This window comes from Vombatus ursinus, unplaced genomic scaffold (genome assembly GCF_900497805.2).
Source record: "Vombatus ursinus unplaced genomic scaffold, bare-nosed wombat genome assembly UNPS02014798.1, whole genome shotgun sequence".
Taxonomy (NCBI): Eukaryota; Metazoa; Chordata; class Mammalia; order Diprotodontia; family Vombatidae; genus Vombatus; species Vombatus ursinus.
In genome coordinates, this window is record NW_020954576.1 from 20,679,997 (window position 1) to 20,696,642 (window position 16,646).

General features: G+C 34.6%; 1 protein-coding gene across 1 annotated transcript in view; it reads left to right on the top strand.

The window, feature by feature from the left end:
- The window catches only part of LOC114049379 (deubiquitinase DESI2), a 45,012-nt gene that overhangs the window by 20,970 nt on the left and 7,396 nt on the right, over positions 1-16,646 (top strand). Inside the window, exons 2-4 of the mRNA XM_027870652.1 lie at positions 11,296-11,368; positions 13,578-13,671; positions 15,165-15,306. Of these exons, the coding sequence (XP_027726453.1) occupies positions 11,296-11,368; positions 13,578-13,671; positions 15,165-15,306 (309 nt within the window). The remainder of the gene's footprint in view (positions 1-11,295; positions 11,369-13,577; positions 13,672-15,164; positions 15,307-16,646) is intronic.

Here is a 16,646-nt window from a genome sequence, read left to right on the forward strand (position 1 = left end):
CATCAGTATTCACTACTAACAGTTTGTATTGGTGGGGATTTTTTAGATGAAAAATCTTTCTCCTGACTTGAGTCTGTGTTATCACTTACCTGCTGAAAACCTCCACCTGGATGTCCCATGAGCATTTCAAAGAACATATCCAAAACAGCTTAATACATTTCCCACAAAACCATCGCTTCTTCAGACTTCTGCATTTCTGTTCACATGACATCATCATGCTTCCAGTTATCCAAGTTCAAAACCTTATAGTCATTCGTAACTCTTCCTTGTCCCTCAACCCCCACATATCCAACCACTTGCCAAGTCTTGCCAAGTTTTGCTCAGTTCTACCTCTTTACAGTAACATCTTTAGTTCCTGTTTCTCTTCCTCTAGGTACACAGTACCTAAGTTCAGTACCTTATCACCTTTCATCTCAACTATTGCAAGTGGCCTCCTGAATTAGTTTTCCCTCTCCGATCATGTATGGGAAGATTCACTTCACTCTGCAATCCATATCGGATCTAACTTTCTAAAACATTGTTCTCTATGATACCCCCTTATTCAAAAATAAACCTTCAGCAGTTTCCTAGTGTCTCAGGTTAAAATACAGAATCCTCAGTCTGGCATTTAAAGCCCTAAGCAGGCTAACTTCCATTTACCTTTCCAGTCTTATTTCATATTAATCCCATTACTGTACTCTCTGGTCAATGGGCTGGCTATTCCTGGTTTATGACATTGTATCTCCTAACTGTGCTTTTCTATAAATGGTCCCTCTGTGTCTCAAAGGTACTCATTCCTCATCTTTACTTCACAGAAGAGCTACATAGCGCAGTTCATGTGCCATCTCCTACATAAGACATTTTCTGTTTTCCCTCTTGAAATTTTTATTTCTTTGTGGTGTTTTTGGGTTGTTTATTTTTTTTCTTTTTGATATTTACTTATTTTTGTACATGAATGTATTACCTCTCTCTCTCCCTCTCCTTCTCTCTCTCTCTCTCTCTCTCTCTCTCTCTCTCTCTCTCTCCCTCTCTCCCTTTCTCCCTCTCTGTCTCCCTCTCCCCCCCTCCCTCCCTCTCTCCCTCTCTCCCTCTCTCCCTTCCTCTCTCCCTCTCTCCCTTCCTATCTGTCTCTCAGTAAAATTTGAATCCCTTGAGGGTAGGGATCGTTTTGTTTCTGCCTTTGTATCCTCAGCACTTGCAGGGATTTCTCAGGTGATATTCATCTAATCTATGTTCAGATGAATTGAATTCATGTCTCTACCATATCCTTTTAACAACAATCCAAATAAACACTGAACCTAGTTTTGTTTTGTTTTTTAATCTTTGGATTATGTTACACTTCATAAAAATAATTTATTTTGCTTATTTGATAATACTGATTGTACAAAAATGGGGTGGTTATATTGTCATGTGTGCATATGCAAATGTACCTTTCCTCATTACCCCTTCCCCCCAGGGGAAATAAGCACTTGTGTTTATACTCAGGTAAAAAAAGCTATGTGAATAAACAGAGTACCTACTTTAATCAGTATATAAGTATATGTAAGTAGAGTGAATACTATGTATTTGAAAATGAATATGATAGTAAATCAAAATAGAATACATTTTAAACACTACTTAACTGAACAGGGCTGAAGGATCCTTACTGAAGGATTATGTTTTCATGTAAGCTTTCACCTTTCTGAATTATTCGCAGATAGCCTGACAATTTTTCTGTGAAACCAAGATGTCTTTCCAGAGTGACTGAGGCAGATTCTGTAAATTAAACTAAACAACCCACAGGGAACATGTCTCTGCCACAGAGGGTTTGAGTTGAGTGGATTGTTGATGTGCCATTGTTGTGGTAGGTTTTTTGTTGTTTTTTGGTCTATGGAATGGTACTTTGTGGTAATATCTAATTTGTTTAGGGTTGTGCTTGGTATATATTAGTGAATCTTTGAGGGAAACCAGGCTATAAACCAGCTTCTAAATGCTGTCACAGAGCCTTTTGGAAAATATGATTTTGATTTTTCTTTCTTTTCCTTGGATTATTGGTTGTATGTTGTTGGGACTTAATTAGCTTGGCTGTATAAAGACATATCTTGAATGTTTCCTGTCCCAGCAACAGTCCTCTTCTAAGCTTTTATGTGTCTGTTTGCTAATCCTTCCAAATAGGGATGTTGAGAGGAGCCTAATTGGCCTTGGAGTCGAGAAGAATTGGATTCAGGCAAATGCCAATTATGGTACCATGAGTAATTTACTTAACTTCTCAGTGAGCTGGGCAATTCTCTAAGGACTGTTAAAGATGAGTTAATTATTGATCATGGTTTCCACACCAGGAGTTTCTACAGAAACAGGCCCCAACAATAACAGCAAAAAATCTTATTGTCTTCAAAAAGAAATAGTGTCTTGATCTCCCAGGATGTTTCAAATATCTTTACTTATGTGAGAATCAGGGCCAATACTTAATAAGTTAAATACTTTTTTTGGAGGGGGATAATGATATCAGTTAAAAAAATCTATCAGTTTGAGAAACAGAGGCATTAACAGTAATTGGATGATGACCGTAGTAATATAAAGTGATGGGGTTTCAACAAGAATAACTAATGGCACCAAGCCACTATCACTATGGAATTTTGCAACTGGGATCGTAAGAGACATTTAGTCCTAGTGTCTGCTGAATTTTTTTTCAATCCTCTAAATTTTGTAGCATGTACTGCTTCCATCTTATCTGTGTAGTTAGGTCATTATTAATATCCTGACCTTGAATTAAGCTGGTGAAGTCTGGAGGCAGCCAGTTCAATTTGGAAAGATTGCGCCACAGAGACTCATGGTCTAATAATAATATTCAGGAGTCACTGCACAGGCAGCCCTAAAAGGAATTAAGTTTATAGTTAGAGGACATGTCTGTGTGATTGCTTTTCCCTGGGAAGACTTCTTTTTTCCCTTCATGTTTTTTGGTCATAGGTTTTTTTAGGGGAAGTGGAATAATAGGTGTTTTGTTCAAAAGAGATGATACTGAAGAGATATACAGTTCTATCTTTCTGACAATCTGATTTCTAAAAATTCTTAAGTAGTATGCTATAATTAGTATATAAAGGTGACACTGACCCCATCAGAGAGAACATGTAATTTGAGTTGTTTTCCAGTTTGTGTTGATAAGATTACACTAAGCCAATCGGTCTTTTGTCCATTCTTTGGCGTCAGCTACACAATTTCAGGGACAGCTATAGCAGCTAGAAATACACATTTTAATTATGAGTAAACCCAATTAAAAAGTTTGGAGAAGGTCTGGAAACCAGTGCCATCCCTTACTCTTATAAGAAGATTTAGATTTTGGTGCTGCTGCTGTTTTAAAGTTCTTTTTTACTTAGCATGAGTACAAGGTAGTAAAATGTAACACTTGAAATATAACAACTATATATACATACATACCTACCTATATATAAAAATTACTCTTATATGAAGATTTAGATTTTGCTGCGGCTACTTTAAGTTTCTTTTTAGTTAGCATGGTACCAAGTAGCAAAATGTAACAAGTATTTTTTAGATGACTTGCTAACTTTATTTCACTTATAGTTCTGCCATAATGTCAATCCTACAGAAATAAAAAAATTTTTTTTATTCTTCTACCATCTTTCCTAGCTAATAGCAAATATATTTTTTTCATAATGCCATAGTTTGGGGTTTTGTAGGCAGTAAAGAAGGTGGTTCATTGTGTTTCTTATTTGCAAAGTGCATATTGCAGTGTATCTGGCAGGGAGATTATCTTTGAAAGATGTGAGATATTTATAGAACAGCTTAGATCTGTGTTTGCAAATTAGGACAGTGTGCTCCTGTAGGAGTTAGTGGGACTTGACTAGTCTTTTACTTGGACTTTATATTCATAGCTTTCTGATAGAGATAGTTTAGTAAACATTAATTTAGCCAAAAAAAAAAAAACCACCACCACTTTTCAAATATTGGGGGCCTTTCTGGAAAGTATGAAAAGTAGAGAATTGATGAATATATTATGACATTCTAGCAATGAGCTACATTAGCATGATAATTTAAATTTCTTAGTGGCACAGAATAATGAATGTGACTTTTAAAATAGACAATTTTTGTAGACTTGGTCCTATTTTTAATACTTCCTAGGAGGATGGATAGCAGTAATGTGGAAATCCTGTTCCTAAAAATTTCAACTTTGTTTCTTGTAGTCTTAAGAAAAATCAGTTGACCCTGTCCAACTTTCCATCTCTAGGATGGAGGTAACACTACCCTCTTGCAAAGCTATTAAATATTCATTTTTTATTCTAGTACCTCAGTAATCCTCTGGAAACATTATAAGGGTCCAGTTATATAGGTCAAATTCCATCACAGTAAGTTCCAGCTAGCTGGCACTTGTATAGCACTTTAAGGTTTACAAAACGCTTTACATATATTATTTTATCCTCACAACAACCCTGGGAAATAGGTGTACTTATCCCCATTTTCCAGATGAGGAAATTGAGACAGGACAAATGATTTATCCAGAGTCACAAAGCTAATTAAGTATCTGAGGCCAAATTTAAACTCATATTCAAGACTCCTGAATGCAATGCTCAATCCACGCAACTTCCTGAAGCCTTGAATTTAAGGAATTTTTCAGGTTTGGGTATGTGATTTTCATTGCAGCACCTACTAGCAACTTTTGTAGACACATTCTGTTTAGTAGCTAACTTCTAAGGAGCATGAGAGAAATTCCTGTGATCCAAGGAAAAGTTAGAAAATGCTATCATCATGAAGATCATGAAGTCAGGAAAGTGCCATCAAAGCGTTACTCATCTTAGAATTCTCAGCGTGCTAGCTCCTTAAACTCTTTTTTCTTGCCCAAAATTCACTCTTGGAATTTTTTTTGTTTTTCCACGGCAACAGATTTCTTGATCTTATGTTGGAAAAACAAGTTTCACTTCATAGAAATGTAGTTTGTAACCAGATTTGCTAGAATATATCTGTTCCATAAAGGATAATCTGTTGTAATTGTGTTTTATGCTTAAAATGAATAGGCAATCTTACAGTTTTATGTATATGTATATATAATTTTGAGAATTTATACTGCATTTGAGAAAAAAATTTTCATTTTTGTTTTAAATCTTTTAATTTTGTTAAATGAATGTTAAAAGCCTTTTTAGATAGGTCAGTATCACAACATTATTTGGTTTTATTTTTGAGTACTCTTGGGCTTTACCTGGAGACAGCATAGGAAAGGAGAGTTTATGAAGGCAACTGAGTCTTCCTACTATTATGTTATAAGCAGGCAAGAGTTAGATCTTTTTCAAATTCTCTGCCCCCACTAGCCAAATCTACCCTCTGACAGGCAGAGAGAATCATTTCCCAAATTGTTTTCAATAGAATCCAGATATTCTGTGATTTGAATTGAGTATTCTATGAGGTTACTCCTCTAAAACATAAAGCAGTTTTTCATTTAGAAATAATTTCTCCTGTTTTGCCCAGTGCCCTTCCTTTATCACTTGAGTATCCAATGCCCATTCATCTCCCCAGATCAGGATTTATGAGATCTATGAGTATATTTCAAGCCCCAAATTGTTCTTGTTCATATTAGGTTCCACCCTAAAATATTCTTATACATGGTATAGCTCACACTGAAATAATCCTGCCTGGATCTCGAGCTAGATACTTAGTCTTGACCTACTTCAGTATATCTTTAAGTTCCCTGTGCCACCAAGCCCCTTAATTTCTCTGGGCCTCAGTTTTCTAATCCTTGCAGTGAGATAAAATGTCTGCTCATCACCCAGTCATGTGTGAGAAGTAAATGAAAATGTGATATAAGATCTGAGTAGTTAAGCTCTTATGGGCATTCAAAATATAGTCACTGTGTTATCAAATAGTATCTAACTACCTCAGCTACTAAGAGATAGTCATACCATAGATTTTATCACTCATAACTGTCACTTCAATAATTTTGAACTCAAATTTTCCCATTCTTCCCCATTACACAATCTCATGCATCCTGTTCTTTCTCTCTCCATCTGCCTCACTCTTATTACACTTTAAGTTAGTCTCCATCCTAACCATTCTCTATCCATTGCTAATCCTAGACCATTATCCCTGCCTTACTTTATTTTCTTCAGTGTGAACCCTGTTCAACTATATGTGATTCTTTTTTAGTCCTTTGTCCTACTACCATTCACACCATTCTGATTTTATAATCTGAATCACATCCACCATACATCTTCCTTCCTGTTCCCATGCTACTAAAGCAGCGTGAGGAAATCCTGTCACCATGCCACAACAAATTCATGTTATCTGATTTCAACTGGCCTTTACAACTATATAGTAAAAACTTTATCTTTAGACTTCTTTGATTGGCTCTCCCACTTCCCTCAGCAGTTGTTCTAAAACTTTTCTTCCCCTCAAACCCTGACACCTCCCAAGATAATCCTCTCAGCAGATGCCCTACCTCCTAACTCTCTTGTGAAAGTAGAGGCCATCAATTGGATTCTCTTCTTTTCTATGCCATCCTATAAAACCCTTCTGAATTTTTACCCATCCTCTCCTTGGCTGAGGAAGAGGAAGTCTTTGCCAAGACTCTCAATCCCATCTCCTCCTGTCTTTTCTAGGAATTTGCCTCCTGGATCATTCCATCTCTGTCATTTTCATTGTCCATATCTGCTTATTCTTTCCCTGTTGCCTATAAAGTGCTCAGATATACCCCATCCTATTAAAAAAAAAATCACCTGACTCTACCATCCCCTCAAGGTATAGTGGTATCTGAATTGAACTTTAAAGGAAAGAAAATATTTTAGGCATTGGGAACAGGATGAGACCAAAGGCACAAGGTAGGAAAATCCAGGAAACATTTGAAGGATGAAAGTCCAGTTTGGCCAAAGAACAGAGTATATGAAGGATTGTAATATAGAAAGGCTGCAATGTTAAAGTAATCAGATTCTGTTGGGCATTGAATGCTGGGTAAATGAGTTTGATCCCAGCAGGTATGGTGGTCAAGACCTGTAAACTCACGTACCATGGCAGCTTAGGTAGGTAGATCTCTTGAGCTCAAGATTTGAACTGCAGTAGTCTATAAGAGTTTGGTGTCTTCATTAAGTTTGGCAATAATATGGTAAGCCCCTGGGAAAGGAAGCCATCAGGTTACAGGCAGCAAATTGACCAAGTTCAGAACAAGTCAAAACTCCCATGCAGTTTAGTAATGAAATTGAGCCCATCAGTAGCCTCTATATCCAGCCTGAGCTAGGTGGGGACCCCATACAGAAAATATGATCCAATATATTTATTTATCATTGGGATCCACAAGTACTGCTATTGAAGGGGAGGAAAGAAAGATGTTTGCTTTTAGCTACATATAGCATGAAATCTAATAAATTTAAATGACAGTTTGAAAAATTAGATCCCTATAATAAATAAAAACTTTGTTGTCCTTGTAAGTGAATAAAGCAACAGTTGTAGTTAAAGCTGTCTCTTAGTTACAGGTGTATGATATGGTGTTAAAACTTACTTCACAAAAGATTTTTTTTTTCTTTTTTGGTTAGGCAATTGGGGCTAAGTGACTTGCCCAGGGTCACATGGCTAGTAAGTGTCAAGTGCTTGGTCTGAGACTGGATTTGAACTCAGGTCCTCCTGACTTCAGGGCCAGTGCTCTATCCACTGCACCACCTGGCTGCCCCAAGATTTATTTCTTTTGAAAATCTATTGGTAACAGTGCCACATTTTGATATAATCAATTTTTTTAAGAAGGAATTATATTGGGCTCCACACTGCTAAAGCCCAGTCAATATTGATGGAAGTTCTGTAAACACTTAATTTGGCCTCTTATGCAATTTGGGCATGTTCATAGAAAATTGTTTGGAGAAATATAAGTGAGAAACTACAAACAATTTTTTGCATTGGGATAAGTGATCAAATTTATTTTTAAGGCCCTTTAAAAGGGAAAGCTCTTTGAACAATTGTGATAATATAGGATCAGAGCATAAGTTATTTGTATATTATTTTGTAACACAATTGCTTTCCTGTGCCAAAGAACTTTAAAGGGTCTTTGAGCTAAAAACATTTTTCTAAGTGATATTAGCAAAAATGAAGCAAATTCATTTTAATAACAAGGTTTCTCCAAAGACTGGTTAATGTGGTTGTTAGTTTTAGAAAAACTGAGTACTTGTCAAAGAATATGAATGGGCAGTTTTCAGACAAATGAAAGCTATCTATGGTCATATGAAAAGATGTTCTAAATCACTGACTAGAGAAATGCAAATTAAAACAACTGTGAGGTACCTCCTCACATCTGTCAGATTGGCTCATATGACGAAAAAGGAAAATGATAAATGTTGGAGAGGATATGGGAAAACTAGGACACTAATACGTTGTTAAGTGGAGTTGTGAACTCCAACAATTCTGGAGAGTAATTTGGAACTATGCTCAAAGGGCTATAAAAAATGTGCATACCCTTTAATCCAGCAATACCACTACTAGGTCTGTATCCCAAAGAGATCAGAAAAAGGGGGAAAGAACCTCTTTGTACAAAAGTATTTATAACAGCTCATCTTATAGCAGCTGGCTAAGAATTGGAAATTAAGGGGATGCCCATTAATTAGGGAATGGCTGAACAAGTTGTGGTATATGAGTATAATAGAATATTACTGTGCTGTAAGAAATGATAAGCAGGATGATTTCAGAAAAACCTGGAAAGACTTACATGAACTGATGCAGAGTGAAATGAGGAAAACTGGAAGAACATTGTACACAGTAACAGCAATATTGGTACAGTGAGCAACTGTGAATGATTTAGCTATTCTCAGCAATATAGTGGTCCAAGACAGTCCCAAGGGATTCATGATGAAAAATGCTATCCACCTCTGGAGAAAAAGCTGATGGCATTTGAAAAGAAACCAGAAGCATACTATTTTTTGCTTTCTTTCTTTATTGTTTTTAGTTTGAGTTTTCTTCCACAAAATGACTAATATGGAAATATTTCATATGATTGTACCTATATAACCTATATCAGATTGCTTACCATCTCAAATTAGGGAGGGAGGGAAGAATAGAATTTGGAACTCAAAACTTTAAAAAAAAAAAGAAAAAGAAAAATGTAAAAAATTATTTTTACATGTAATTGGATAAAATATATATATATATTTTAAACTGAGTACTTAGAGTTAGTGCAGAGTCCTCAAATTCATACTCCAATCCAGGAAGATATATTTACTGCATTTATGAAAAAGCTAGAGCTATAGACAACAAATTTATAAAAAAAATTTAATATGTTGCAATTAGGTGGAAGAAAGTAATGACCACTTGATTAGTCTCCAAAAGCAGTTATCATTTTAAAGACCTAGGTATTTCTAAATATGAATGGATAAGGAATTTTCAATAAATAGCTATTTCAATATTATTGAAATATCTATTTTAATAAATATCACTTTATTGTATGTTTATGTATGTTAATTTTTTTTAAATTGTATTAAGTTCTTGGTTTTACTTGAATAAAATATTACCTAAGAAAATTAATTGTGTGAAATTGTTTTATGAAAAATACTGTGGCAGCATTTTTTTCCTTAAAATTTTTTATTGTATGTAAATTTCCCAAAAAATGTTTTTTTTGAAGTTTGGAATGCAGACTCAAGCTGACAATGAGCATATTCTTTCTTAGGTACGAGTAACAATGATTACAACTCTTCGATGGTTAGGAGTTTTTTTCCCCACTAAAAAAGTGAGACATCATAAGTAAGAAAAGCATTGGGTTATCAATCAGTGACGCTGTAAGGTATACTGATGTACTTGCAGTTCTTTAAATCTTGCTCTGATTGAGTATATTGTTTATAGTGATTCTGGTAAAAAAAAAATGTTATTTTTGGATAGGATTCTATCTTTATTGCTACTGCAGCTGCCTTTTTATAGTTTAACAACTAATCACCAAGTTCAGGTCCCTTTCTCAGTCCTCATTCTGTTTTATTTCTGCAGTCTTTGCTATGTAGATTATCCATCCTTCTTCTCCAAATTCTCCTTTTGGCTTCTGCAAAACTAACTGATTCTGATACTTGTCTTACCTCTCTGATCACTCTTGTCTTCTTCAGAGTTTCCAATTAGTCACCAAGCCCCATTTATTCCTTACAGTAACCTGCCATGTCCATTCTTTTACATTCCTATAGCCAATTTCTTAATTCATGCTATTTCATGTAATAGAGTCTTCACTCATCTTGCCTGTAATTCTCTTTTCTAATCCATCTTACACATAGTTGCCAGACTGATGTAAAAACTCACTTTGGTCATCTCATTCCCTTGCTCAGGGGCTTCTCAGTGTACAAAGTAAATAAAGCCCTTGCAAGTTGCTTGAGGCATACCTCCAGTCTTCAGTCCCAATACAGACCTTGAGATGCCCAAACGGTTCTAAGTCCCTCAAATATATTTTTATTGTCTCTATCTCTGTACCTTTGCTCACATAATTCTATACATACCCCTTATCTAGAATGTTTCCCTAGAATAGGAATGTCTTGCAAACCTCAAATTTACAAAAATGACAGCAAATATCATAGTTTAGATTGGTTATTGATTTGTGCTCTCATTTTATAATATGAATTACAGTAGTAGCCTCTCTATTCTAACATTGTCAACAAGCATCAACAACAAGCATATTTATTAAGCACTTAACATGTGCCAGGCATTGTGCTTATAAGCACATTTTATACTGGACATTTTATAAATGTCTAATGTTAACTCATCCTGTGTGTCTGCCTGATTATGTTTGCTTAAAAGTCTCTTCCATTTAAAATAGTGATTTTTTTCCTCAACACTAAAATATTATCTAGGTAATGCTTTTCCCCAGTGTTAAACTATATTAAATTTAGCTAAATGGTATTTTTTGAAGACAAACAAGAAAGTGGAATGATTTATCTGTAGACAATTATAATAAGAAATGACTGCAAACTGTAGTTCTAGTTTTTCTTATCAGTTCTGAGATCAAAAATGCCCATTTTAATAGACAGGAAAAACTGAGTATTAATTGAGCATTTATAAATACTAAAACCTTAAAGTAAACTTCTGAGTTCATACCTGTGAGAAATAAATGTAAATTATTTTTGTTTGCTCAAACACAAAACAGATGATCTTGCATGACAGTTTTGTGCCCTTCTGTCTCATTTTTATTTCTCTTGATTATAGAATTAGTCTACTAAAATGAAGGTTCTACAACTTTTTCTAATGTTACTTTTTATTAAACTATGTGTCCTTTTGCTCCATGAAAAAGGAATTGGCATGAATTTATAAATAAGTGTCTTTTGCTAATGAAGCATTGAGTTGCCTTTGATCAAAAATTAAATGATTATGATGGGATTTTTTTTCCCTCTTCAGTACTGGATGAATGAATACACCTCATCCATTGGAATTGGAGTTTTCCATTCAGGAATAGAAGTGTATGGTAGAGGTATGTATATATAGTATCTTTAAATCTACTTTATAAAGATATGTGATTCTTAAGGAGCTTCATGAGTTGAGATTTTGGGTGTATCCTTATTAAACAATTGTTGTTATAGCTTCTGCTTCAGAAAATGAACCAAAAAACCCCTGAACATTCATTCGCCAAGCTTGTTAATTAACCTTTCCAACAGGCCTTAGTTCTTTGGGCAGAAGGGAGTGGAAATCACCTGAGCAATATAATTGTGATAGAATATCCATTCCTTTAGCCAAAGTTTTCTGTTGTCATCTTTTTGAAAGTCTCGACCTGTCATTTTATGCTGGTGTGCATATTCCCTCTATCAGTAAAGTTAATTCAGAACCTTAATGACATTAGCTGTCTGGGGCACTGAGCGATTAAGCTATTATGTGTTAGAAATAGGGCTTAAACTGGAGTCTTCTTGACCGTTCATCCATCAATGCCATGCTACCTCTCTGTTAAGTATATATCAGATTAATAAGAGGTAACATAAATAAGAATGAATGAATAAAAAGTTGTGATGAGGACTTGAGAGTAACTGAAAGATTATATTTTTACATCATGTTATCAATGATTTTGAATGTAAATATTACTAAGCAGACTTAGTTCATTGCATTGTTCAGTGCTAAGTGTATCATTAAAATGTCATATGCCTCTTAATTGAAAGTTATATTTGGTTTTGAATTGTAACTTTATGATGCATATTTCACTTTGGGTACTTCTGCCTTTGACTTCAAGTGGAACTATTGTAATTTATTCAGTGTTACCCAGGGTTACCCATAATGACTGCATATAAGGTACAAAATATGAGTATAAAATAGTGTCATTTGCATATGTATTAGCATCATTATTAAAGACTCACATTTATATCTTTCTTTGTGATTTCAGAATGCTTTGTTTCTATCCCATTATTCCTCATCACTATTCATTAATCCCTGTTCTGGGTTTTAGGGTGTGAGGTATAGTTTATTGAAGACCATTCTTTAAGCTTCTTTTTACTTAATAGACTGCCTCCCTCTCGCAATCCTCAAAAAATATGAGGTTTTTGCAAAAGATATCAGTGCCTTTAGACATAGCTGATGATGGTTTTGTTGTCCACTAATGACTTTGATTTGATTTGGCTTTTGTCTAAGTTATGGTTATTAGTGAGATCCCCTTCATTCTGAAAAGAAAGGAAGGCAGAGGTACCTAATTATTGCTACTTTCTTCACTACTGTCTAGTGAGAATTTAAGCCTCCAAATTTTCGGTGTTTTGTTACTAGCAACGTTTGTGGTAGTAAATTGTTGAACTTAAAATTTTCAGCACCAGACCACATTTTAATGTCAAACACTTCTCGAAAGAGGAATTGAACAACTAAAACAGAACCTTAAATACCTTGTGTCTCTGGAAAAGGGACCACAAAATGTACGGAGAGCTAAAAGTTAAATTTAGCAATAGCATGGTTTAGTGGAAAGAGCATTGGATTTTAGAGTTAAAGGATGACCTATATTCATATCCCCATATTGCTACTTATTACCTTTGTGCCCTTGGGTAAGTCATTTTCTTTCAGGGACTCAGCTTCCTCACCTGTTACTTTGAGGAGATTGAATGAAGTTATGTCTGAGTCCCTCCCAGGTCTAAATCTCTGGTCCTGTGAACTGTTTTTGCTATCTGTCATTCCTTGTTATATGAAATTTTAAAAACTATGTTAGCCTCACCTTGTCACTTAAAAGTTACTTTGGAAATCAAATGTCCTGCCCAAGGTCACATTGTAATATCTAAGAGAGAGACTAGAAATGAGGCTGGAATTTCGTTAGGTCTTCCTTGTATGGAGTTCTTCTCTCTGTTATTATGCTGGATGAAAGTTCATTGAATCTGAAAGAATACTTTGGCTGAGCTATAGAAATGCCTGCCAACAGAGTTTCTGTCCCATAAACATGAGTAGCTATAGCCCTTTAATAGCTGGGGGAGGGGGAAGCATTAATAAAAATAGCTACATTCACCATTGAGTATTCATTCAACTCAGTCTTCCATGACTAGAACAATTAACAACAAAAGAATTTGAGATGCTTTCATTTTCATATTCTCAGATCCTCTGCATCACATCTTCTGTGCATTTAATAATTTAATACAAGTCAGTAAAAAAAGATTCAGCAACCTGGTTGGCTTAAATTTTAACTTTGTGAAAAATACTAAAAATCATGAGTTTTCTCTTTTCAGAATTTGCTTATGGTGGTCATCCTTACCCCTTTTCTGGAATATTTGAAATTTCCCCAGGAAATGCTTCTGAACTAGGAGAAACATTTAAATTTAAGTAAGTAGGGAGGATAATTTTATTACATTGTCATACATAGCTGCCAGAGCTTATCTTATTTGCAAACAATTTAAAAACACATCCCTGTAAGCTTAGTTACTTCTAGTGCTTCTTTAATACTATTTTTACTTGTTTGTACGCTTTGTAAATTAGTTGATATTATTGCATAGAGATGAAATTGAGCCAGAGTGATTGAAATAATTCAAGCTTTATTATTTAGTACTTATGTTTAGCTTTTAAACATTACTCTGCCTGTTTTTAAATTACTAGTTTTTATGTAACCTTTGGTACTTTTCTGAAAACTAAAGGATATCAAACATGATTTTTTTTATAATTATTTTCCACCTTAACTTTTTTTTGTCAACATTTCAGTGCAAGTTACCAATGTTGAAAGTTTTCCTTTTTTCCTAGTGAAAGGGAAGCAATATAGGAATTTAGCATAATTAATTAGACATATTGAAATCCATTGGTGAGATGATGTGTTTATATTAAGTGACTATAATAAACTAAAATTTGTTGTGTATACTTTTAGACCTAATCTATCTTAAAAGCTTTGAAAACCTGAGTGATTATTTTTCAGCTTCTAAATAAGATTTATATCTAAAACTCAATATATTATATTCAAAGAGTAAAATAATTTAAATCAGTGGTAATGAAACTTGATGAAATGAAGGTTTAAAGCAATAAAAGTGTAGAGTAATAGATTTTCAGTTCTTTTGCACTAAGCCTAAATACCAATGTGAGCTATCTTGATGGCAGAGCACTGTAATGCTGTCCTAAATTCATAGTGTGGAATAAACTGTCTCAGCAAGACAACCTCATAGCTGCTAAACTTCCCTTTGATACCCAATTGGATCTGTCTTAATTCAGATTCTGCTTTCCAGAGAATAATATATTGAGGGTATAGCCTAATTCTTTTTCGTAATTTCTACTTTGAATTTTTTGATATTTTATTAAGTTTAGCAGTTGCATGTCTTTGCCAGAACAATTGTAAATAAATTAAATACATTACTGCAGAGATAATAAAATCAACCTCCTAATCACGAGAGTAGTTAATCAAGATTTTGTTTGATTTCCTTATCTACTATAGCTACCACCTGTATAGATCTGGTGCCTAATAATGAAACACTTATTAAAATAGCTGTGAGAGTAATGTTAAGTAGGGTTCATCAGAAACATTTGGTTTCTTAACTTAGCATAAATATCACTGGGATGGATCTAGGACTAACAATAAAATGGCTATTGAGATAGAAAAAGGAAATATTTATTTTGCATTTGTACAAGTTAGAATTAATGTACTTTGCCTTAATGTATGTTAAATCCAGATCTAAAAAAATTAGAATGGTGAAGAAATCTTATTTTTCTGGTTGTCTTATTTTTATTAATAGTTCCTTTTCTTATATTGATCAAAGTATTCTAAGACTACCAGTTTATAAAAACAAGCCTATAAATACCTAAATACTATGTACTTATATTTTTTCCTTTTGTTTTAGAGAAGCTGTTGTTTTGGGAAGCACTGACTTCCTAGAAAATGATTTAGAAAAGATTGTAGAAGAATTGGGGAAAGAGTACAGAGGCAATGCTTATCATTTGATGCATAAAAACTGCAATCACTTTTCTTCAGCTTTATCAGAGGTAAATGAAATTGTATCCAAAAGGGCTTCCAAATAGACAATGCTATTTAGTATTTGTTTCTTGTTTCATTAAGTACATCTTACTTTACTGTTTTATTTTTCTGATCTGTTTATTTTATGTAAAAGACAACATAACGGAATTTATGTGATTTGCTTAAGATCACACAAATAATTAATAGCAGACTAGAGATCATGACATGGCCTCCTAACTTGGTTCAGTGCCCTTTCTACTATGCTGCCTCCCTCAGTCTGGTCTTTTTGTGTTCCCCCAAAACAGTGAAATCCCCCAAATCAGCAAATATTTATTGAATACCTGTTTTGTGCAAGCTTATACCTGCCCTTGTCTAACCTTACAGTTTCATTGCAATCCAGGATGCAAAAAGTCATGCTGGGGTTGCTTCTCGAAAGGAAACATCCTTTCAGCCCACATTGTATACACTCTCTACAGGCTTTCCCCACAACTGGCTGAATTGTTAAAAAATGCTCCCTAAAATAAGCTGGATTGCACAGAAGGGGAGAAGTAGTTGCTGGGAGCCTGATTAATAATAATTAGTGCTTATGTTCCCGAAGTAAGAACAAACAAATTCTTACAGGACTGAACTACTTAGTTACAGTTTAAGGAGAGGTACTTTAAGGTAAAATGGAAAACATGCTGGATTTGAAGTCCGTAAATGTGTTGGAATTTGAATTTCCAGCTCCACTTGACCTTGGTCAAGTACTTGACCTCTCCCAGCCTTAGTTCCTCATCTATATAAAATGAGAGGATTCAGTGGCCTCTGTGACCTTTCTAGGTCTAAATCTATCATTCTTTGAACCACTCCTAATACAGAGCACTTTTGATGCCTCTTCTGTATTCTCTACTTAGTCCATTCTTTCTCTGCCAAGACATTTGCCACCTCACTGTTGCTTGCATCTAAGATAATTTTGAAATTTCACTTTTAAAATGTTATTCCTAGCTTATCAAACTGCTTCACTGGTGACAGGAAGAGTCATTGCTCATTGTCTTCTTGTACTCTATCCATAGTCTTCAAGGGATAGTGAAATAAATTGCAACACCCACAATATCATTCCATATGGTTCATAGAATTTAGATGAATCATCATTTAGCTATCTCGCCTTCAGATTTTTAGTCAGATAGTTCACAATTTCCTTGATTAGCACCGGATCTGAAATTATCTATCTGTTTTACAGGTTCAGTGTGGTATGTTGCTGCTTGATCTTTTGTGTTTTTGAAGAGAGAATAATTTCTCACATTTAACATTTTACATATGAGGAAACTAAGGCTTTGAAAGATAAGTGATTTGCCTATGATCACACAGCTAGTAAGTAGCTAAGGTAGGA